The sequence below is a fragment of the Centruroides sculpturatus genome, unplaced genomic scaffold (genome assembly GCF_000671375.1).
Source record: "Centruroides sculpturatus isolate CEXI.00-Female unplaced genomic scaffold, Cexi_2.0 scaffold1022, whole genome shotgun sequence".
Lineage (NCBI taxonomy): Eukaryota > Metazoa > Arthropoda > Arachnida > Scorpiones > Buthidae > Centruroides > Centruroides sculpturatus.
The window spans coordinates 202422-227143 of record NW_019385182.1 but is presented as its reverse complement, the minus strand read 5'-3'; the positions used below and the strand labels follow the sequence as shown (position 1 = coordinate 227143).

Here is a 24722-nt window from a genome sequence, read left to right as displayed (position 1 = left end):
TCACATACTTGATTTATATTTTTCCGTACCAACCACCACTGTATATAGAAAACTCTAAGCTAATCGAATGCTTCTAAACCTAAGTTTCTTTTCTTCAAAATACTTTGGCCTAGTTCCATTTTATTATGCATTTATTTAACCGAGCCTTCTCCTTTATTCCAAAATTTATGTCTTACGGGAAACACATGGCACAATTCAAATGTGAAACACTGCAGTGGAATGCAGAAATATTTGCTTTGGATAACATGTAAAGCTTTGAAAATAATTCAATTGGCCTATCTAAACTTACCAAGTGAGTGTATAAAGTATATTTTTAACAGTAGCAAAAAAGTTCATGGCCATGCACACAGAGGCAATAATGAACAAACACATAAATCACATGTAAAACTGTACTCACTGCTTTAACTGCGCTGCATATAAAGACTTACCTAACTTACCTAATTACTGTAGCCCTCAAATGTTTACACAGTAGCCTTGTAGTATTGTTCTTCGAGTAAGAGAAAATCCACATTTTGTTTCCCTCTTCTATTTTTTCATGTTTTTCTCACTTATAGCAACATCCCATCTTAACTTACCAGGTTTTTTTTTGAAATTTAAACCCAAAACTTACCAGCCAGAATTAGAAATTTTTAAATCATTTTAGAGCACTGGGTGCTTGATGGTGATATTTAATGTCACATTTTTGTATATTATATTAATTTTTAATGTTATGGGGATTAACAGAACACCCGAGCATTTCACAGAGTAACTTACCTTTGTGGTAAATTTAGTCTAATTTTTCCCTAGCTTACCTGATTGACTATTTTCCTTTATTTTTAAATTAAATTTTCTGTACCCAAGAAATCTCTCTACACACATTTTATTCTTTTGATATCAGCACAATTCGATACTGGATATGGCAACTGTGTTACATTTGTAAGCTAAATTTACTAGTTTTTTTGTGTAGTTTTTGCACCATTAATACATTACTATGTAATCTGTCTTCGCTAATAGAGTTTAAACCGAGAAAAGTTATTAAAGTTAAAAATATATAAGTTTAAAGTAAGTTTTTTTTGTGTATTATATGTTAAATCACAAATTTTAAAATTTAGTTTATTAAATTTGTATTCCAACTCTTATCAATGCATTTAAAACTTAATTCTAGCATAAAACCTTAGAAATTTAAGAAAAGCATAAAAAAAACTTTATAGATTAGGAAGGTTTAAATAATAAATTTTCTTCATTAGCTTACTCTTTTGGCAAGAATTACCTTCCTTTTATAAACTATTGCAAATTACCCAAATTCCATTAAATTAAAAATGTTTAGCAACAAAGAATTAACTCAGACATGCTTTGTTTTTAAAAATAAAAACTGATAAATATTGCATATAAAAACATGAATTAAATAAAATTAATGTTAATTCTCCATATTTTATATTGCAGCAAATTCTACAATATTAAGAATGATTTGTGCAGCCATTCTGACTATTTTCCTGTCAGGAAATTCTAACTACTGTGTTGTCTATCTAATTCCAATAATTTTGCCAACTTTGTAGACACATTAATTATTACTTCAATATAGCTATGTTTTAATCAAACTGAACTGTCAAAACATTGTACACAATTAATATTTGGCTTCAAAATTAGTGTTTCCATTATTATATCAATCAACATAATGTACAATTTAATTACATGACATCATTTTTACTGGAAGTATATTAAGTATACTAAACAGCTTTTAAGTATAACAGTTAAAGTTATACTACAACTAACTTTAATTTAACTGTTATACTTTTATCATGCTTTGTATTCTAAAATTTGCAAATAATCTGTAACTTTTGAGTCTTTATATCCCTCATAAAATTGTTGTAGATAAAAGTTTTTATTAAAATTGTCTTGTTGCGGCACCTTTTGAATCACAGCCAATATCAAAATATCTTATTTTCCCCAGTAAAAATTTCTTATTTTTTATGTAGAAATTATTAACTTTACATTATAAATAAACTTTAGAGACATATATTAAATATTAAAAGAGATCATTGAGAAAAACAAAATATGTTCCAAACATGTAAAAGCCCACTTTAACGACAATTAAACACAAAACTTTTCTATTCGTCTATGAATGAAATTTCTATTTATGATTTAGAATATAAACTTTACTTACAAGAAAGCAACTTGAATTGTAGTTTTTGTCATAATTAATTATTATGAAATTTTGCATTAAGTTTTGTTTCCAATTAATTATTTTCCAGGATCTTTCTGTCTTGTCAGATCAAACACTTAAAAAGACTCAAAGACAGAACAAATAAATTCTAACAATGAGACTCATCAGAATTTTGAATTCAAATCCTTTAAGTATTTGATCCGACAAGACAAAAAGGCCTAAAAAAACATTTAATTGGAAATAAATAAGCCGACTCCTCGAATTATATAGCAGATTCTTTGAATTAAGTGTGACAAAGTCAAATTGAATTCCGAAAACTGAAATTATTTCAATGTTTGTGAACAAAAAATTTAAAATATTACCATTATCTCTTGCAAATAATTGGCAAAGCAAGCATGATTTTTGCACTTATGCAGGCTATATGCAAAATTATGGTACTTTAATTACTTTAATGTCATATTATAATATTGCTTTGTATCACTACATTATTATGTAGAATGTGTGTATACATGTAAATCTAACTTGAACATATCAAAGGATAAAAATTAAGCTTTTGTTTTTCTCAAGTTTTATATAATTTTAAGTATTCAAATTATTAAATTGTTGTTAAATATGTTATTTTTTTATCGATAATTTGTGTTATAAATTATCCTCTCTCTATTCTCTATTTTTTTGAAAATATTTAGATTTAACAGAAGACTTCGCATAACAATCATTTTAATTTAGATGATTTTATTCTTATTAATCACTATTTTTCCCTTTCATTTTTTAGAAAAATTTATATAATAAATCAATACATTTTATTAACATAGAAACAATATTTGAAAATTATTTCTAGGGAGACTTCTGTTAAATCAACATTATTATTAATAAAAAGTTAAATTAATTCATAATTATTACATAGTAATATTTAATATAATTCCAAAATTCATTAATTTTTTTTTTTCATAAATAAGGCCCTGTAAATTCTTTCAAAGCAACAATGTGTTGAAACCCCAATTACATTACTTTGACCTCTGTCTGATGTTTGCCTCCAGAACTATTAATTTTGATATAACCTGTATAGTTATATCAAAATTAAGCATTGAAACCTCATATTTATTTCAAACTGACTATATTAATTCCTTTCCAAACTAAAATTTACCTATTACAAATATTAGAAACTAAAACATTATGGAAATTCTATTTTCCCCCTCTTTCTTTTCTGCAATATATTTATAAATGATTATTTACTTAGGATATGCTTTTACAAATGTAATTTTTTGGCAATTTGACATTTATTCTGGAAGATAATTTTAAAACTATCATCTAAACTGTGAGGAGGTTGCACAATGTTTTAAGTCAAAATGACACATTAAAATATTTTTTTCCTTATTTCACACTTATTATTACAAAATGTAACTAAGCTATTAATTATAAAGGTAAATTTTCTTTAAATATCAATAATAGGTACAATTACAAATAGAAAATGTTTCAAGAAAAATTCAATTAGTCAATGTATCTAGACTCAGAAATAACAAAAAACATTATCTCAGCATAAGTAAAATTGAAGATTCCTTGCTTAAGAAGAATTTAATTAAAAATTCTTTCTTCTAAAATTTTTCGTTGAATTCAGACTAGATAATTCTATATATACATGCTTATTTGTAGGATAGATCTACTTATCATCTGACAGAAAATTAACAATAAATCTAATTAAAATGTTCTTTGTACAAAAGCTTACTGAAGCATAAAGGCAAAAATGATTTTATAATAATCATATGGTCTTGCTTACTGGAATACAATTCAAATTAAATTATAGTATTTCCCAGAACAAAAATGGATCAAACGTACTAGATCTTGAATGTGCATTATCCTGCTGCTACAGTGACAAATTCTTAAGTGACAAAAATCATTAAAATTTAAGTTTAAATTTAGAAAAAAAACTTCAAAAATTCAAAGATCACATCATACAATGTAGTGCAATATTTTTTGTCTCTTTAATTTCAAATAGATTAGAACAGTTTAAACATTAATACATATTGTTTGTAATAAAAACAGTACTATTTTCCTTCAAATACTAAATGTAACTTCATTCTTATTCTGGGAAAGACTATAGTCATTAGAGAGGTTGCAGCCGACGTTTTCATCACAAAAATGTGCACGTTGGACGTTCAGCGCTGCCTTCCTGTAAGCCTAAAACTTTGACAATGGCATTTGATACGTCGAGCATGATTCCACTAACATTCCAAACGCCATTGTTTAACTTCTAGGCTTACAGGAAGGCGGTGCTGAACGTACGATGTACACGTTTTTGCAATGAAAACGTTGGCTGCAACCTCCCTATTAAATCATTAATCTCCAAGATCATAAAAAAATTTTGTAAGAGTTTACTTTCTTATGTTTCTGTTTAAAGTCTAAATCTAAATGTGACTTTTAATAATTTTCAATTATTTCATCTGAAACTTTATATTAAAACTATATGAAACTAATATATTAAAAATTTTTGTAAGATTTAATATGACATAATATTTTCTAAGACAAATATAGAATTTAAAATTTACATGGCCTTATTTATATTATTTTTACAAATTTTTAATCAAATAAATAAAAATTGAAAACAAATCTATTAATATTCAAAAATTCACAGCCCTCAAATTAGTGTATATTTTAATGTGAAAATTCCTATTTCTATATTAATACTGTTGCGACAAGAAAGAATTTTTTGTACTCAGTGAGAATTTTTTTTTACTAAACACCTTACCAAACATACAAACCAACATTTGTTATACTCGTCATCCCATTATGTTGGGCGAGTATCGAAAAAACGCTTTTACCAAACGTCTTACCAAATACATACAAACCAAAGAATCCTTAGTCTACTATGACAATTTTCATTTTAGATGACACCACTCGCAACGCCAAGCTGTGGTGGGATACAAGAGAAAACTATATTACTCTCGTAATTTAATTTCAGATTTAATTATCAAAGAGAGAGTATTCTTCAGGGGTCTAGATTAATTTTTGATTTTATCATCCATTATTATTATAGACAATATTAAAATAACTTCATAAATAATAAAATAAACAATGAAAGTTACCACTCGCTTCCGGGACTTGTTATAGCTTCATCAGTTTATCTAAATATGAATCCAACAAAATAATTCTTAATTTAAATGCATCTACATCCATTTCTGGATATGTCGGGAACTTTTACGGAAGCAGTAATCACTGCAATTTGAAGAAACATGCTTCATTTGTGCCATAAGCAACAGGCAACAGGCCCACATCGTTCCAAATTAACTTACGTTTAATACAATGCACACGATAATTCAATGTTTTATAGGAACCAGATGAAGTAACTAAATGATATAATAGTATAAAAACAATCAAGATGACATCAAATTTGACAGTTCGCATTAAAATCCTTTACTAATATTGGACCTATAAAGCATTACAATTCTATCAATGACAAAGAATGAATGAAACAAATTTTTACTAATCATTGAAATCAATATAAAATTAGTACTTTCCTAAATAAAAATAAAGATTTATTAATCAAAATTCAGTCACCTCATTACCCATATGGACTTTTCACTTATAATACTTACTCTGTGCAATTTCATGGGGAATATAAATATTTCCTTTAATAAAATTTGAGATATTTTTGTAACCATATAAATTTCAAAAAACCTAAACATCCAATTTGCAAATCATCTCCTAAGATAATAAATTATTATTAGGAAGTAAAAATTCTCATGAGAACCGTTACCAGTAATAATTTCACATATTTAATGATTGTTAAAAACATCAGTGTAATAGGAAAGATACCAGTCTCCCAACTGGAAAATTCCCCGGAAAATGTGTACTATGTTCACGCCTATGGTTCACTGTAGGAGGAACGGAAAGCCCATACTTTATCAAATTTGGGTGGTAATAATTTTATAAAAAACACAATACTTACAATGCATATCTCGCTCGTGTTCGTATTCTATAAAGGCATACCCTCTTGGTTTTCCTGTATTTTTATTGTGTACAATTCCAATCTAAAATGTTAAAAAGATTTTAATTAAACAACAGTACATTTATTTTTGTGCAGTTAAAAATCAATTATTATACAGTAGAGCATCGATTATCCGAAACAATTCGAAACTGGGTTGTTTGGATAACTGATCATTTACAAAAAAATATATTAAACACAAAACCGTATTGTATATATTTTGTATCACACGTCTTACAAATACATACCTTACATAATGTATTACATTAAACTAGGCCTACAGTTCAGTTTGGCAGGAAGGGGAAGAGTGCTGCAACGCCACAGTCCTGGAGGAAATTTGAATTTTCCGACTGGAATGCTTTCAGTTAACTGATGTTTCAGTTGATCGGTATTTGGATAATCTATGCTCTACTGTATTTTAAGTTTCATTTTAAAAAAATTTGGTAAAACTTAAAACTTTATCTTTGAAAATCTTTAAAAATATGGTTTAAATGTGAGATTTTTGGTTTCCTTAATTAGTAAAAGTATGAATTATCAGCCCATTTTGCTTTATGGATGTGAGACAGACACTACAGAAGATATGGAGAGGAAAATTAAAGCCTTTGAGATGCGGGCAATCAGAAGAATGATGAAAATCAAGTGAACATGTAGGACCACTAATGAAACAGTTTTACAGATGGCAGATACAAAAAGAGAATTAATAAATATAATTAAGAAGAGAAAACTAGCATACTGTGGACACATATTGAAGGGGGAAAATATAAAATCCCCAAACTCACATTAGAAGGCAAAATTGATAGAAAAAGATCAAGGGGAAGAAGACGGACGGGATGGATGACCTCGGGACTTGATACAGAAGAAATTATTCATAAAAGTCACAAAAGAGAACAGTGGTATTTGCTGGCCGCCAACCTCCCTTAGAAGGCATGGACAGAAGAAGAATTATCATTTTTTGAAAATGTGTTAATATCTGCATCTTTTTTCATATTTAATAATATCAACTGGGTGTTGGGAAAAAATCTGCACAAGTCTATGTAATATACAGGTTCCTACTCAAATTTTCTTTTTAATTTCCATGACTTTCCCTGACCAACTTTGTACAAATTTCCTGACCATCACATCCTTTACAGTATGACATTGACAAAATAAAACAGCATTTGACTTACTATGCATATATGTTTTGCTTCTCCAACATTTTAATTAGCTATTTTTTCTAATTAACAGTTATATATTATTTATAATTGTCAAATTATTAAAATTAAAAATAAAATGTATTATTAAAATTCTGTTATTAACCCACAACCATAAATCTACATGGCTTTAAAAAAAGAAAGAAAAATTATTTTTTATTATTCATTAACAAATTCTATATAATTCATGTACGAAAGTATATATTTATTAAATTTATCTCTTAATAAATTTTCTGAACTTTATAAAGTATTAATAAACTGGAAAAAACCAGAAATTGTTTTGTTACGCAATCAAAATTTATTAAAATGATAAATAATACTATTTAAACCATTTATCATTTTGTGTACTTTGTAAATTTTTGTGTAAGCTTGGGAGAAATTTTGAGTCCTGAAAATACTCTGCACTCCTTTTCAAAAGTTGTATTGCACTAAATTACTTCTTGCTGCCTGCAGACAGCTATACTTTAGTCAAGAATATTGCCAGCAGAAAAAATCAACAAGGCAGCCAAGAAAGCAAATTCCCTGACATTCCACGACATTTTCTGAATACTAATGAAAATCCCCAACTTCCCAGATGTGTAGGAACCCTGAACATAGTTTTCACCTTTAAACCTAAACAATACTTTAATAATAATAATCCTAAATCTTATTTGAAAGGTGATCAAAACATCATTATGTTATTATTTTATTTCTGTAATTCTACAAATTTCTGTTCTCAATTGTGGTCGATGTGACTTCGGGTGGTAAGTACAAGTTCCTTTATAAGACTGGTTTGTGTTTATCAGACAGTACTTTACGCAATCGATCGGACAAACATTTTCTTTTCATAAACAACCATCTCAAGAATTGCCCAAAAATCTTCAAATGGCCTAATTTCCAGGGTTGTCATCCTTTTAAAAGCATGTAATGTTTTTCTTGTTACAGGTAATCCAACATGAATTTGGCATAGCAGGAAATTGCTTAATCTGGCCAGAAGACACATTCTGCTCGAGAATAATTCTTTTAAGTGTAGCAATCAGGTGACGTTGTATACATTCATTTAAATGTTGCTGGGCATCGATAGTAAAACTTAATTTTTAAATAAGGGCTGAATTTAATGCTTTTGGTCCTATTGCAATCCAAATCAAAACTACAATGGCAGATGTAAAGGAGTTATTACTAGTATAAAATCCACCATTATCACTGACTGTTGAGTCCGAGAAAATGAAGTAAAATTTGTTATCCAAAATGAAGAAATTTTTCAACCTTTCTCACTTCATCTTTGCCAGTAATTATGTCTGAAACCACCTATTTCTTTCAATATTTAGTGTGTATTTTAAAGCCTTGAAATTTTCCATCTTGGAGCTACAGATTAAACCATAACTTCATTATCAGCTTCAAAGGTCCTCTTCAAGACTCCTTTCTTTTCTGTGATGGTAATCCACTCTCAAACATTTGAAAATGCAGTAAATAGCCCATTTTGAAGCTCCTTCATTTGCATAATGGTTTACAGTAACTTTTTTCATAATAAAATTACACTTCATGCAAACTTTTGAATATATAATAACTACACTTAAGTGTTGTGGTGTTACAGGTATCAACTTTGAGCGTATGAGAATGCTCACTAGTACTTTCAGTAGCATAAAGTTACTGTCATCAGACAAACATTAAATACAGCAGCTATTGAATTTTAAGTTTTCAAACAATATTTGAAATTAAATATAGCACGTGGATGGAATATAAAATGAATTTGAATTAAAACAATGTTCTAAAAAATATAAACGGTAATAACGAGTGGTGTAATTTTCCCAAGATCACATAGCTCACAAAAGCAAAAGCAAACCTGTTTATACAAAAAAGGGAATTGAAACTGTAGATTGAATTGCATACACAAAAGCTCATTTCCCGCAATTTTTGCACAATGTCATGATGATGTAGTTTCACTGACTTCCGATTGCTGCAAAACGGTGCATTTTACAGCAATCAGAATTCAGTGACATGAATATGGATGTAAAACAGTACATTTTACAGCTGTATTCGTGTCGAAAGTTGAACACTGCTCAAGTCGTTTTTACGCTGGTTTTATGACCCACTCGGGCATAAAACATCATGGTCACATGATTAAAAGTTTTTACAGCAAAGGTTTTTATGCCAGTTTTTACACTAGTGGAGTCTTGGCCTACGTCTTCAATAAAACCTTCTGACATGAATAGTACATCATTAACATAACAAATATATAAGTGGATATTGGATGGTGAAGGAGGAAAATACAATGTTCTATGTTCCTCATAATAAGCTCTGCCAAAACAGGTGATAATGGGGAACCCATAGTTACTCCCTGTGTCTGTTTATATATTTTTCCTTTGAATTGAAAGTAGTTATTTTCGGTAATGAGAAAGAGAGCTTTACGCAAATATAAAACTTGTGATATTGGGTAACCAGAGTTAAGCAGCAGGGTATTTGCAAGTACGATGGCCTTGAAATGTGGTACAGACAAATATAAGAAGATCACATCAACTTTGTACAATTGGTACAAGTTGGTGGGGAGGTTTTCTAATTTGTGCAAGACAATTGCTTTTGCATCCATAGAGGATGTGGTGTCACAAATTTGGAGGGTGGAATTAAAACAGTAATTTGTTTTGCTAGTGCAGCTTCTAAATAGTATATGAGATGGGATCATTTGTTGACTAACGGTCTTAAAGGCCAGGCATTTTTGTGTGTTTTAACCTCAAAAAATAATCTAGGACAAGAAACATTTATTGGTGGATTGGGAGGACTTATTAAGGAAGCTACAATTCCAGGAAATGCTATGATTTTATGTTTTTCTTAATATTGTAGATGTAGGGTCCTGTTTCAGTATAATAGACTTGGACTGTTCAAGGAATTCATTAGCTCTTAATAGGAAGTCTTGATTTTTGCATAGAACAAATCTTTTGTCTTTATCTGCAACTAGTAGATTTAACTGATTGGATGCAAGGAATGACTTTACTGTCTGTGCCGTCTTCATATTCACTTTTCTGGTCTTTGAACATTGCTGCAATGCAATGGTGGTTAATGTAGATAACTCCAAGTTTGGTTGTAATTCTGGACAGCTGGTGTTCTAGTTTTTGCTCAGTTTCTTCCTGGTTTGACGAGCTTTTTTGTTGGCTATGTCTCTTATCTTATCCAATTGTTGGTATAAAATTTATGCATCACATTCTTTTACAAAGCATAAATGGGCCAGGTATAATTCTTTTTCTTTTCCTGCTATTGTTTTGCTATTATAGGCCACTTTGGGCCCAAACAAAATTACTCAAATAGTGCAATAATCAGAAAGAATTATTTATTTGGGAGACCCTCTACATAACAGCTATAACAGCCTGCAACACCCCAACCCTTGAAATTCCACAATTATGTAACATGGCAACATTATTCAAACAATTCAGTCTATAGTTTTAATTCATTTTTTTGCATAAACAGATTTGCTTTTGCGAGCTATGTGATCTTGGGAAAATGACACCACTCGTTATTACCATTTATATTTTTTAGATATAAAAAACATCCACACACATTGTATAATATACGACTTACTTCCATTTGTCCACTCGTTCACCTGAAGAAGAACTATAAGTTCAAAAATGTTAGTGAACGAAGTTATATTGAAATAAGCACTGTTTTGGTTTGGAGTTGGAAGTAAGTTGTATATTTTTTAGGACATTGTTTTAATTCAAATTCATTTTATATTCCATTCATGTGCTATATTTAATTTCAAATATTGTTCAAAAACTTAAAATTCGATAGCTGCTATATTCAATACAGTAGAGTGTCGTTTATCCGAATCAATTGGGGACTGGGGTGGTTCGGATAACTTATTTTTTGGATAACGAATCATGTACGAAAAAATATATTAATTTATCCCGTGTTGAAATTTTTCTCCATTGCGTGTCGCTTTGCGTTGAATTTTCGTCGATGTTAAGCCTAACGAAGACTATTGTATCGTTAAAAATTATTTTTTTATTTTGTACAAACAAAATAAATATATTGAAAAATATAAAAATAATAAAAAATTATACTTCAGAAGTTAATTCAGTATGAAAAACGTAAAATATTTGAGTAACCCAAGAAATAGCCGAAGATTGCAGTGCCATAGCACTAGCGAAAATTTAAATTTGCCGACTGGAATGCTTTCAGATAACCAGCTTTCGTATAAACGATGCTCTACTGTATTCGTCTGATGATGGTAACTTTATGCTACTGAAAGGTACTAGCAAACATTCTCATAGGCTCAAAGTTGATATCTGTAATGCCACAACACTTAAGTGTAATGATTAAATAAATATTAAGAAAAAATATATAATGTGTAAAAGTCGTGCAATCTTAGGCATAAAGAGTCTTCTTTCGTTGCCATTTTACAAGAAGTAGAAAATCAAATAAAGAAAAATATTATAGAATGTTCTATGACATTTTGCTAGTTTTCAAATTATAGCAGGCTCAGCATAATCAAAACTTACTGGCAGTTATCTAAAGTCTGAGATATTTTGTGCAGATTTTTCCGACATCTGTTGTACCAGATATTACCATAAATAAACTTCCTCTAGAAGTAAGCTTATGATTTCATTCTTAGTTACAAGGCTTACTTTAAATGGCACAGTTTTAACGATGACAGCAAAATTTCAGAACCAAGAGATGGAATGTGGCTCTCCTTTTCAAATGTCAGATTAGCTCATCCAAATCATGAGAAGCATCTCTGAATGGATTAAAATACAATGAATAGCACCATCAAAATGTTGTAAACTTTCATTTCTAAATAAAGAAAGAAAATTTTCCAAAGACAAAAATCTGTCATCAATACTTCAAAACTGAAATCAATTAGTTTTCATAATTAAGCCCAAGATTTTCCTGATTATGATAATTTAATAATTTTTTTGTTTCACTATCTCTATATTTTGCTGTCTAAGAGTAAGAATTCTTTGGCATACACAATACACAACTGATACTGTTTGAGGATGTTCTTTGGTTCAGCTCAAATATGGTAATTTACAGATGACAAAAATAATTAAGATGTCCAGGGGTGCAAAATATTTCCCCAAGAACTGTTGCAAACTAGCACACAAAATATAACGTTTTATAAACAAATTAATAATTACTACTACTTAGTTTAAAATATTCTACAAAATCTTACAAATAATAGCCTACCATATAATTTGCTGTGCAACATTAACAAATAATGTAAACATTTTAATATTAAGCCTATATCATCATAGGACAGCATATACAATTATAAACTTGATGTAATACATTAATTAACAAAAATAAAACTGAAGGTGAATGCTATAGGCATGATTACTGATACCACAGATGACCTATTTTAAGTGTAGGGATGATAATTAGCAGACTTCTTAATATCCAGAATTACTGAATTTCTTTTGATGATGATCATGTTTTTTTCCAGGAAAACTATTTAGAAATGTAACTTTTTCTAGAGGTTTTGAATGATATTTTCATTATTTTTTCCAAGCTGAAAAGGGTAACTATATTTTTATATTTTTTAAAATTTTATAACAAATTTTGAAACATGGTTGAAATATCTAAATAAAGAAAAATATGTTTATAAAATGATAATGTAACTTCTATTTAGCTATTTAATCAAGACAATTCAAAAAACTTTTTAAAAGCAGTTCATTCATTTGCGAATTTTCCACGAAAGGAACAAGCAAATATTTCATCTTAAATTCGAGCCGACAAAAATTTCCACCACTACATAATGCCAGAATTTTGAAATAAATACAGATTTCCTTTTTGGTTTTTAAAGCTCAGTTTTAGTTTTTGTAAAAGTCAAAACTATGCTTTTGTAATTAATAAACTCACTTATTCTTCACATGCTCTCTGGCTCATAACATCTGTATATGCTTAATTTTTCTTTTCTTTTTTTAACCACACTTTTAGACATCGAACATTCCAATTTCATTTTTAAAACATAGGAACTCCCATTATGTTTTTGACAATTTCCCTCAATGCCTACACGATTAGCCAAGATATTACTACATTTTGTTGTAAAGATTTTGCAATTATTGCAATAATATTTTGCTGCCAAAAATTCCCCCAAGACTGGTTTAATTTTCTCTGAACCTAATTACACATTTGGATATATTCTGCATCCCTGCAGATATAAACTCTATATAAATTATTTACATTTAAAATTCTAAAAACACTTACTTTTTTTATGGGTCCAAAAACTTCAAATTCTCTTCGTAATTTTGATTCTGATGTATCATAATTCTGCAAGAGTGCAAGTATTTTATATGTAAACACCTTTCAAAATTTTAATTCACATAAAATTAAATTAGGAATTCATCTATGTTCAATACAGTAGAGCCTTGAAAACTCGGCCTAATGTGGACCGAAGGGTGGCAGAGTTTGTGAAAATGCCGGGTTATCGGGAATGGGGTTAAAAAAATAAGCACGAGTGTTTCCTCCAGGGCTGTGGAGTCGCATAAAAGTCTACCGACTCCAACTCCGACTTTTCCTTACCATCCAACTCCGGCTAAAACACCAAAACTCCGACTCCGCAGCCCTGGTTTCCTCAGAAAATACTGTACTGTATTTGTATGTATTGTTTACTTGAGAACACAACAGAGAATAAACTGCCCAAATACCCTTAAATAAAGGAAAAGTACGACCTTTATGAAGGCATAGAGCCTTTACTACATGAAAATGAAAATTAATGAATACACTGTGTACAGTAATTTACCTGATAAGACAGACCCCAGAAAAACTTTATGAGGCATAAAGCTGTTTATAATGAAAATTAATTAACTAAGGATTTTTTTGCCCTGCCAGGGTATGGCCAAGTTATCCGGAGTGCCGGGTTATCGAGTGCTGAGTTTTCGAGGCTCTACTGTACCATATTATAAACTAATATTAAAATGTAATTTATTAAAAACAATCAATATTATCTGAGAAATTGATAACAATAAATCTCAAGCTGAAGTTGCCAAGAAAGTCTCCTAATAAACAAATTCAGAAATTTTGAATAAAACCAGCTCTCTTCAGTCATGACAGTCACAATCATGACTGAAGAAGAAAAATACAAAAAGTCTGATAATTAGGGAACACAGTGTAGTATCACAGGTCAAAGTAACACTTGAAATTTCAGGCACTACAATTCCTTACATTTGTAATAGAATTTGCCTTGTCTGAACTATTACTGCTATTAGTAAATAAACCAATTTTTTAAAATTTGTCTTAATTTAAACACAGTGAAACTTGTACAAAGTGGGGATGAGCTCAATATATTAAATATTTTCATAGGTAAAAAAATAGAGAGACTGTCTCTTATTTTTTATTAATTTTTCCTCTTTTTGCTAATTCGAAACCACACCAGTATAATAAGTCCTATATATTAAAAAAATTGAAATATTTAAGGAAATAGACACACAAAGAATTACATTTTATGAACACTGACCCTTTATAATACATTATAGGGAAGTTCACTGTATAGTACTATTTATATTAACGAGCAATTATTTATTGTGACATCGTCAAAATGTTGCCCTGCAATTTTTATAGTATTTTTTAAATTTATTTAAAATACAGCAAGTGATTGGTTAACGAAAAGTTCAGATAGCAAACACTTTCGCAACAGATTTTTATGATCAGACAACAAACACATGTTCGGATAATGAAGACTTTACGGAACAAACATAAAAAGAAGCAATGGAAAATAACAAATATCGATTGATTTTCCCTTGTCTTCAGGTAACAATTCAAAACCTTACAGAGCACGGGAGGCGTCAACACCGATGCTCAACCGATACCAATTGAATAGTATAATATTTCTCCAAATTTTGAAACTCTCCCTTGTAATTCCAAATTTTTGTTTACCTTTCTGACAAATAATTTTTATAATCTTCTCGAGACTGTTGGACGGGCACTCGTTAAGTTTTGCATTGGAGTTTATTTACAAAAGGTGAAAGTTTAACTGTCCCATCGGATATTTGTTAATGTTTTAATACCAAATTTCGAATTTCATCCGGGCCTCGCATTTAAATAATGTTCGTGGGCTAGTTGATTTCTGTTCTTTGAATTTTTATAAATTCTTTTCTGAACTTTTCATTTAAAAAAGAAACTGATAATATTATGCAGCCTAAAAACAGGAATGTCAAGAACTGTGCTCACCGTAAAAACTGAGTGAGAGATAATAATCAAGGTAGAAAGTGGGCACAAGATGTCTGACGTTGCTAGGCAGTATGGCTCAAACAGGTCTACAGTAAGCACAATCTTAGCTTTGAAAGATATATCAAGAAGTCTTGAGCTGCTAATGGAGTAATGAAAATCACATCTGAGGAATAAAGGGCATTTTAGAGCTCATAATGGAACCCGAAACTGATCTGATGACAGAACTCCAAGAACTCTCAAATGAAGAATACCAAGAAACTCGGCTAGATGTGTTTTCTTTTGAAAAAGGACTAATGTCGACATCTGCTACTAAAGATCTTTTGAAGAAGTGGGAGGATGTCATAATGATCAGATAGTATTCATCCAAACCAAAATAAGGTTAATGGGGTTGGGAATCTCTACAATTACAATACTATTAATTACTTTCAAAAAATCCTGAAGAAAAGAGAAAAGCAATCGACATTGGACAGATTCTTTAATCCCCACAAACAGAAAAAAAATGACTAATAAAAATGCAAGACTGCATATATATGTATTTTTACTATTACATATAAATAAACATAGTAAAAAAGTATAAATTTTTTATTTTTTGGAGTTTCCAAAACAAATTAATCAAATTCCCATAAAAACCTATGGTAAATTGATAATTGATTAATGAACAAAGTCTTGGAACAGATTATGTTCATTAACCGATCACCCACAGTATATGCTTTTCACCTCAAATTAGTGATGTCTTGCCCCTGTACATCATACCTTTCCTTTAACAATAGAGTTGTGCCAGTCATCTAACAGCTTTCAGGGGGAAATTTTTGAATTGAAACAACATGACTTCTGGAAAGTTTGCATTGGAAGTTTGTATATAGCTAATTGGGGCCTCCTGCCCCAAGGTTTCCATATCTGATCTCGTCTATCATCTATCTAACTCCATTCTCGAGATTAAGGAAAGACAAACAAATAGCAGTGGGAATTTATAGGGCTGCAATTTGAAAAAATTGAACTGTTCTAAATTAACACTATATACAAAATTACAGTAATTCCTTTATAGTTTTTGTTTAATATCAATTATATCTAAGAAATATGTATGTTAATTTTAAAATTTTGGTACTAGTTGTACTCATCCTGAGCTGGAACATGAGCTTTTAAAGTGAATTCAGAAAGTGAACTATGAAAGAATTCCATTAAAAAGTTTCCTGAAACATGAAAAAAGCTGTTAAGTTTTCAGAACTCAAAGCAAATGGTTTAAGCAAGCTAAGGATGGTTTTCAAATTTCTATTAAGTCTAGTTATGATTACCACTAACATTTTGTTGCTTGAAACTGAACACCCACAGATTTACCTTGTTTGAACGAACTCATGACTTGTTGACAACCTTCATTTGATAAGTCCCAACTATCGTACAGAAAATCTAATCTGTAAGATTTTTTGCTTGTTCTTGTGTCATTGAACCAATCAATGATGAAATCAAAATTATCTACCAGACTGCATTCTCATGAATCTCAAGAAATGAATGATCTTGCACAGGCTCAGAACAAGTCACAACCTGTATTCCAGCATATTGTGTAAACATCGGGTTCATTGAAAAATCTTGTCTGTGTTTTTTAGATGTAATAAATGTTAGAAATAGTTGTAATATGTAAACCAGGTTTAAAATACACAACTTCAGCAAACAAAAAATACATAGCTGAATAGTAGCTAAGAGACTTAACAGTAAGTAAATACAGTATATTTAATGTTGAGAATAAACAACACTTTTATTTCTTATTATTTATAAATAAAATCAGAATAAAACAACATATTTCAAGTAAAATTTAATTTTACATAACTGAAATTAAATGACTTTTACAGTTCAATAATTATGAAAGTGGTACAAGTCCATTTACAACCCAGAAAGAATATATCGATTTAGTTAAATTCACATAGAAGTTTTTATGTAATCAACTTACATATTTCTAAAGTCATAGAAACATTGCCAAACTTAGTACACTTTATTTATATTTTTGAATCGACTAAAATGCAAACCTTTAAATATTTAGAAAAAATAAAAAATGAACTTACAACACTTTCAATAATAAACAGTCCATATGCAAATGATCAAAAGAACAAACAAAAATATGTAACAGACTCACTCCTGTTTTTATTCAATAATGAATATGGCCCCACACAGGCAACTATACAGGGCACTATATGGCCAGACATACTATCAATAAGGCAATTAATGGTTACTCAAGGTATCCTTTGCCAAGCTGTGTCCACTGCAGCATGCATGTTGTCTACAGGATTTGGTGATGGTCCCTGGAGCTCCTGATGTTGGATGAGATCCCACAGGCATTCAATAGGAGAGAGATCTGATAAGGCTCCTGGTCAGGAAAACATGTGGTAAATTCTGTTCCGACTGATGAGAGTTCTCAATGAGATTTGACATTGTCTGGAACACCTTGTTGGGTGTCGCCTGCACCAGTGACCAAATCACAAACTCCCACAATTCGTGATGTACTGGTCTGCTGTCAGAGTACCAGAAATGTGCACAAGGGCTGTCTGCTGATGAAACATGATGAGTGGTGTGGGGCTGGTGTGTGATGCTCAGTGACAGGAATGGAGAATTCCCTGGAATACCACCACAGACAGAAGTGGGATTCATCCACAAACAATACCCAGTTGTGGTGGTGCAGTTGCAATGATAATGACACCACACCACACCACACATGCAGCCCAGTAAGCAATGGCACCACAATGCTGGTTGCCATGCATGCAAACCATTCACAGATTACATGAAGTCAGGCTTCATGCAACCTGATGTAAATGGTTTGGGTCAACACAAATGCACCTGTTGACAGTGACAGGTGGTTTCAGATGTCACCTGCTACAGCAAATGGGTCCTGATGGACTGTTTAGCAAATCTGCCAGCCTCTGTTGCAATCCATTCTTTCTTTGGTATGTTTGCAGATGTTCCTGCGTCAACTGTGTCACACATTACTGGATGGTACTCAAGCCATGTCCAAAACATATGGCAATTGCATGCACTGACAAACAGAGGTCACACAACTCCAGGATATGGTTGCATCCCTTAGCCATTAACTGGTGTTATTCTGTTATGCTGTCATCTCTGAGGAATTTTCTATGCTTCCTCAAAAGTTCGGCTGCCACAAACCCTTGCACATAGCATTTATGGATTGAGACAGGTGCTGGTCTTTAAAGCCTGAAACTGAGTACCACATGACCCGATGCATACACAATCTTAATCATTTGCACAACACATCACCTCTACCAATCCTGCAATTTGCAGGTGGCTATGCACATTCCTTCATGGTGTTGAAATTTCACTTTAGAGGAGTGAAATTAATTTAAACACCAATTTAGATATTTCACCACTTTGCATTTTAATGCACTTTAAGATTCTTTTTTATTGCTCGTGTATCATCTATTTAGTATTCAAATTCTCAAAAAAGCAAAGTTGAATGTTCAAATATAATTAACAGCACAAAACCTTTCTCACTAATTTCTAGCCTTATTAACTGGAGTACAAACGTTTTCGGCCTTCTTAATAGGCCTTCCTCAGGTACACTGTGGAGCGTCGGTTAGAAGAACTGAGTGTACCTGAGGAAGGCCTATTAAGAAGGCCGAAAACGTTTGTACTCCAGTTAATAAGGCTAGAAATTAGTGAGAAAGGTTTTGTGCTGTTAATCTTAGAAATAGTTCTAGCTACATATGCATAGTAGTCAAATGTAATCTTTCAAATCTCAGAAAGAAGCTAACACTAGTATTTAGCTTGGTAAACACAATACAATTTCCATCATAGGTTATTTTCATATGAGTTTTTATCATTTGTGCAATATCTGTCTCAGGCAAAAAACAATTTTTCTAATTCCTCATTTTGAGCCTGTGTTAGAATTAGTATAATAAACAAAATATATTAATTTATAATTGTAGCCCTAAGTTTCTTCACACATCTTAATTGTATTAAAGTTTTGTGCTATTGTTGAGCTTATCTGGGACATGCAACCCAAGATTTAATCAGATGTATCAGTCACATTATTACAAACTGATATAATAGATATTCTCTTCTTGAAGTGATGGAATAAAATGTTTTTAAAGCAAATACAGTAGTCAAAAGCATCAGATTTTTTTTGAGCATTTTTTTCATCAATGTCCTTATAGAAAACAATAAAATTGACCTAACTCAATATAACAAATTGAACTGAAAGACGTTCTAAAACACATTTTTTTTTTAGAAATTCATGCAAAAAAACATCATATAGTTACATAAATGTATATCTGAAAGTTCAACTTGTGAAGCATAATCATACGAATTTTATATAATTTAATTTTATATTTATCTTAAATGTATTTAGCATTACAGTTCATTACTATTAGAACATTATATACAATTTTTTTATAAAATACTTACAATTCTTGCAACAAATAGTGTCTTATATGGATCAGATGTTCCAGATGTATTGTTATGGGGATCCCCTACAATTAAAAGCATTTTAATTTCTAATAAACAATATAAGAATACAAATTTTCATTTTTTTATGTAACTTACACAAGGCAATATCTTGTTCTAGCTTGTATGCAACTTGTTCAGCTTTCTCTCGCCTCTGAAAAAGAAATTAAATGCTAAAATTCTTTACTTTAAAACCTTTTCAATTTTTCATCTTATCAGTAATTTTTATCTTAAATGAAACATCTTAATGTGTATATTCCATTATAAAAACATAAATCTTTAAATACATTTGCAATATTGATATTTTGTCACGTGACTATATGACACACTTTAGTTTAACATTATGATTTATAAGCAAGATGTTAAAAATGTTAAATTATAACCTGTTTCACTTTATGTATTAAAATTATTTATTGCTTATATAGTTTGAATAATTATTGAATAAAACATTGGAGATCATGAGTATCTACCAGCACTTGCCATGTACAGTACACTGTTGCAGTAATATGGCAATCTGTGAAGTTCAATGTTTTTCCAAACAATTCAAAGTTTTGAGTTTTGAGGTGCTCTGAACCTTGACTGCTATCTCAACACTTCCCAATTAGAGTTTGATTTGCGTAATTTCATAACATCATTTGAATAACAATGAAATTGCATCCCACTCATTTACAGTTTAAATATGTCTAAAATATTTAAATAGTAATCTACTTGGGTTATATTACAATTTGACACAATTGACTGGATACTATTTCACATTTGAGTTTGATAGCCCACAAAATTTAAATTTCTATAATGTGATTTTCAAATTTTTGGTACAAAAGATTGAAGAATCTTACATTATATTCTGGTAACAACTGGAAAGGAAAGAAAACTGAATTGAAGTTGACCAAGGCTTTCAAGAAATCAAAAATCATCCTGCTATTTCATCTAAGTCAGTTTTTCACATTGCCATTACAATGATGGTTAATTTTCAGATTGTCTATTTAACTTTCAGCAAATCTCAGCTTAATAAAAAAAACTTAGCCACGTACAATTGATTTGGCCTGAACTCTGATATTTTAGCATAAATAATGCAAGGCAATAGTTGTACTTGAATCAACAAGCAGAAATTTTGAATATTACATATTAATTTTAGTGATATCATGCACACAACCTATTCATTTTCCAGCACAATTATTTAACCACTGGACAAACGCTTTCAAACTGCTTTACAGATCAATTTCAGGCTTATCTATCAAAATTGTTGTAAATGTATTTTAAATATTCTAATGTTCCAGAAATAGAACAAAAATAGATGAAAGTATACTTAGGCCTGAAGCTGATCTATAAAGCAGTTTGAAAGCATTGTCCCATCATTAAATAATTGTACTGGAAAGTAACCAGATTTTGTGTGTGATAATTTTGAATTATTTTCCAGCTTAAATTTCCCATTTTACTTCTGGCAAACCATAGAAAACAAGACATCATTCTGACCTCTTCTCACTGTAAGATAATAGTACAGAAGTATGATGGTAAATCAACATGTATGTAGATGATTGCTTACAAAAAAGTGTGAAAAATAATAATTGGGTCATCAATGTTCAAAACATTTGAAATCTCCAAAATTATTTGGAGGTATAGCCATAGGTACAGTTCACAAGAATTAGATAGAGCAAGTGATATGTGGGAAGAGTGGATAAACTTTTTTCTTAGTGTGTTTGGACAAAACTATACAACTGTCCATTTTAGCAGATATTTGGAAATATTGTGGTGGTTCATTTTTGGATTATTATTAATATGAAAAATGGCAACATATCCAACTTGCATATCTGGATATGTGTAACCAGTTTTACAACTATGATAATGCGTGGACTACCAGTGAACAGCATGTACTGTACTGTACATTGTCAGTCTTAGAATAATAAATTTACTTTTTGACAAATAGTCAAGTATTTATTTTTTTACTTTTCTTATTGTTTTGTTATTTCTTTTGAACAAATTTGTTCATGTTTGCCCATTTAAAAGTCCAGGCCTGGCACCAACCAACCCTTGTTTTTGGTTTATGTAATGCCATACACAATAGGTTATTTCTAGGTATAGAAAAATTAAATGTTAAAACTTTATTTAGAAATTTCAAAAATTATTTATTTCTTTCCATAAATTGAAAATAAAATATATGTAATAATTACATTTTTTGAGTTGTAACATCTTTGTGTTTGAAAAATATTATAATATATAAAATCTTTTTAAAAATCTGTACTGATTTCATTCCATTTTACTTTGCTAATCACCATATAATCCATCATTCTTGACAAGAAAATTCACCAGTTATTATTAGTATATAAAGATGGCTCCTCATATTTGGTACTTGCCAAATGCTGAGCTGACATTTGGCCAATACCAAATAGTAAGAACGATTTATACATGACTTTGCTTGAAAAATATTCAGTATTTGCCATTTCCTGCTCATCAATATATCATCCCAAATCAAAGGGAACAAATCTTGAACAAACATTTGTAATTCCAAAATGAACTAATTTTGATAAATAACCATATGCTTGTATGTACAGTATCTGTATATGCTCATCACATGACAAATGTTTTGGCAAAAGGCTATTATTCAACTATTGGCAAATATAGAATGAGTGGAATTGCCTTCAGGATTAAAACTAATATTTTTGAAAATCCAATTTTTACCTTTCTTTCTTGTCTTTCTTCTCTAGTCTCTACTCTAGTTGGAGGTGGAGTATCTTTAGGATCCTGAAATTTACAAAAAGTTTTAAATTAAAGCTACCGTTTATTAAATAATTAAAATTTAAATGAAATGTTACTTTTTAATCAAAAATTATTCTTGAACCACTAATTAAAATCATCAGCATAGAATATTGGTTGGGGAATATAAGAGAACAATATGTGGCAATTATTTTGGTAACATGGATTCTAAGATTTAATTTTTAGGAGCCTGTCAGCTAAAATGATTAAATACTCTTGTAATATTCATGGGTTATTAATAAGTTTAATGTCATCAACATATGTTATAATTTTTGGTCTAGATGAAGTTAAGGTATGTATATACAGTATGCTATGAATAACAGGTTAATAGAGCATTATCTATAATGCCCAGCCATTATGAATAATGACTAAAATGGCTACACAGCTGACAAATATTGACTAATTTATTAAATTGACCAAACATTATTAATACAGCTACATTCCCTTCAAGCGATTTGATTTAAAAAAAAAACTCAAACAATTCTTAATGAAGTTGAATTTTGTAAATTATGTTGAAGTATTTTCAAAATGACATGAGATCTTTTAAAAGTAAGTACTATTAACTGTATTAATTAAACTAATGCTAATGAAAAGTAGTATTATAAACAAATTTATGCTTCAATAAAAAATTCAAGTTAAAGGAAACTTCTGAAATGTCATTTTTGGTATAAATTATATAAAAAAGTCATCATCATGAAAGAGAATCTCTAAATCATCCTCTGTATTAATTCTGGTCATTGATATGTTAGATATATAATCCTTTAGTTCTACTTTTATCTTTGCTCCAAACATGACCTCATAGGAGATGCAGATTATACCAGTATGACATACTCAATTTTTCATCAGTTGTACAAAATGTAATCCTTTGAACCATTTGTTAGCGGTGTTAGTCTCCAACCAAGAACTAAGCATATTTTCTACATCTTGGTTACATCTTTTCTGCTGAACCCTGACTTTGAGCACTTAGGCTTTCCATGCACCAGTTTTAACTCAGGCTACATATTACACAGTTCTTTGATGACATTATTGGCAAACTCTCTGCCGTAATCACTTTGTACAGTATTTGGCGCATAAAAAATTGTAAAAACGTCTAAAAGAACATAAACTACATCTTCAGCCTTTTTGTTTCAAACGACATAGTTGAACGAATTTAGTCAGGTGGCCTTGGTACAAAAGTATAAATTTATATTGCTCATCAGCTTGTGACTGCATATTTATAAGATCAACCTGACATCTACAGTTAATTTCATTACTTAAAATTGGTTTAATTAATTAACTACCAAGCCTTTCTTAGGATCATCGTTTTTACTTTCCTGGCTGTTATGTATACATAATAAGGGAAAGTAATGAAATTGTGTCAAATTTGACCCTCAGAGTTTTATGCAAATCACCACCCCTAAATAAAATACAGGTAATAAAAACAGAATTCCGTGGGTGCATGTAATGGTGTCTATTTCACTCAATATCTCAGGATGAGTTGAAGATAAAAAAATGAAATTTGGCATGGTAGCTTGTATATAAGAGGCATTGATGGTATTAAATTTTGGTTGTGAAAGGTCAAGGAGATGGAGAGATAGAGGGTGATCACATGCCACATCTCATGAGAGAAACTTAAAGATGATTTATTTGTTGCTAGTACACCATACGTTTCTATATTCAACGGTTGACTCAACAGTGAATTTTCCGTTGAGTCCCTCCGTTGAACGATCTGACGTCACGTTTTGCAGAAAAAAGAAACGCTTTCGTTGAGAGGTCGCTTTTCAAGATGGCTGACTTAAGTAACGAGAAGGTGGCGATTGTGACTGTTTTGCTAAATAATTAAAGTAACTCGCTTAACCATTATTCGAATAAATCCTTTTATTCAAATGAACCCGTATCTGTATCATTTTTTTGTATACTGGGTCTTTTTTTAATTAATAATTTTAATTAATTTCTTGAATATTTATATCATTAGGAAGACTTAGCGGGCCAAATATCGGTCGTAATCAATTTTGGACAAATGAAAAAATCTTAATATTTCAATATTGACCAAATTATCCAACATAATCGTGCAATCACGTGTTTTATCATATACAGATTG

General features: G+C 30.3%; 1 protein-coding gene across 2 annotated transcripts in view; it reads right to left on the bottom strand.

Moving 5' to 3' along the window:
- LOC111635857 (U1 small nuclear ribonucleoprotein 70 kDa-like) overlaps positions 1 to 24722 on the bottom strand; it is a 46576-nt gene that overhangs the window by 9005 nt on the left and 12849 nt on the right. For both annotated transcript variants that reach the window (XM_023380965.1, XM_023380966.1), the window contains exons 2-6: positions 22568 to 22630; positions 19991 to 20045; positions 19853 to 19917; positions 13487 to 13549; positions 6087 to 6168 (exon numbers count right to left, since the gene is read on the bottom strand). In XM_023380965.1, coding sequence (XP_023236733.1) covers positions 6087 to 6168; positions 13487 to 13549; positions 19853 to 19917; positions 19991 to 20045; positions 22568 to 22630 — 328 coding nt within the window. The remainder of the gene's footprint in view (positions 1 to 6086; positions 6169 to 13486; positions 13550 to 19852; positions 19918 to 19990; positions 20046 to 22567; positions 22631 to 24722) is intronic.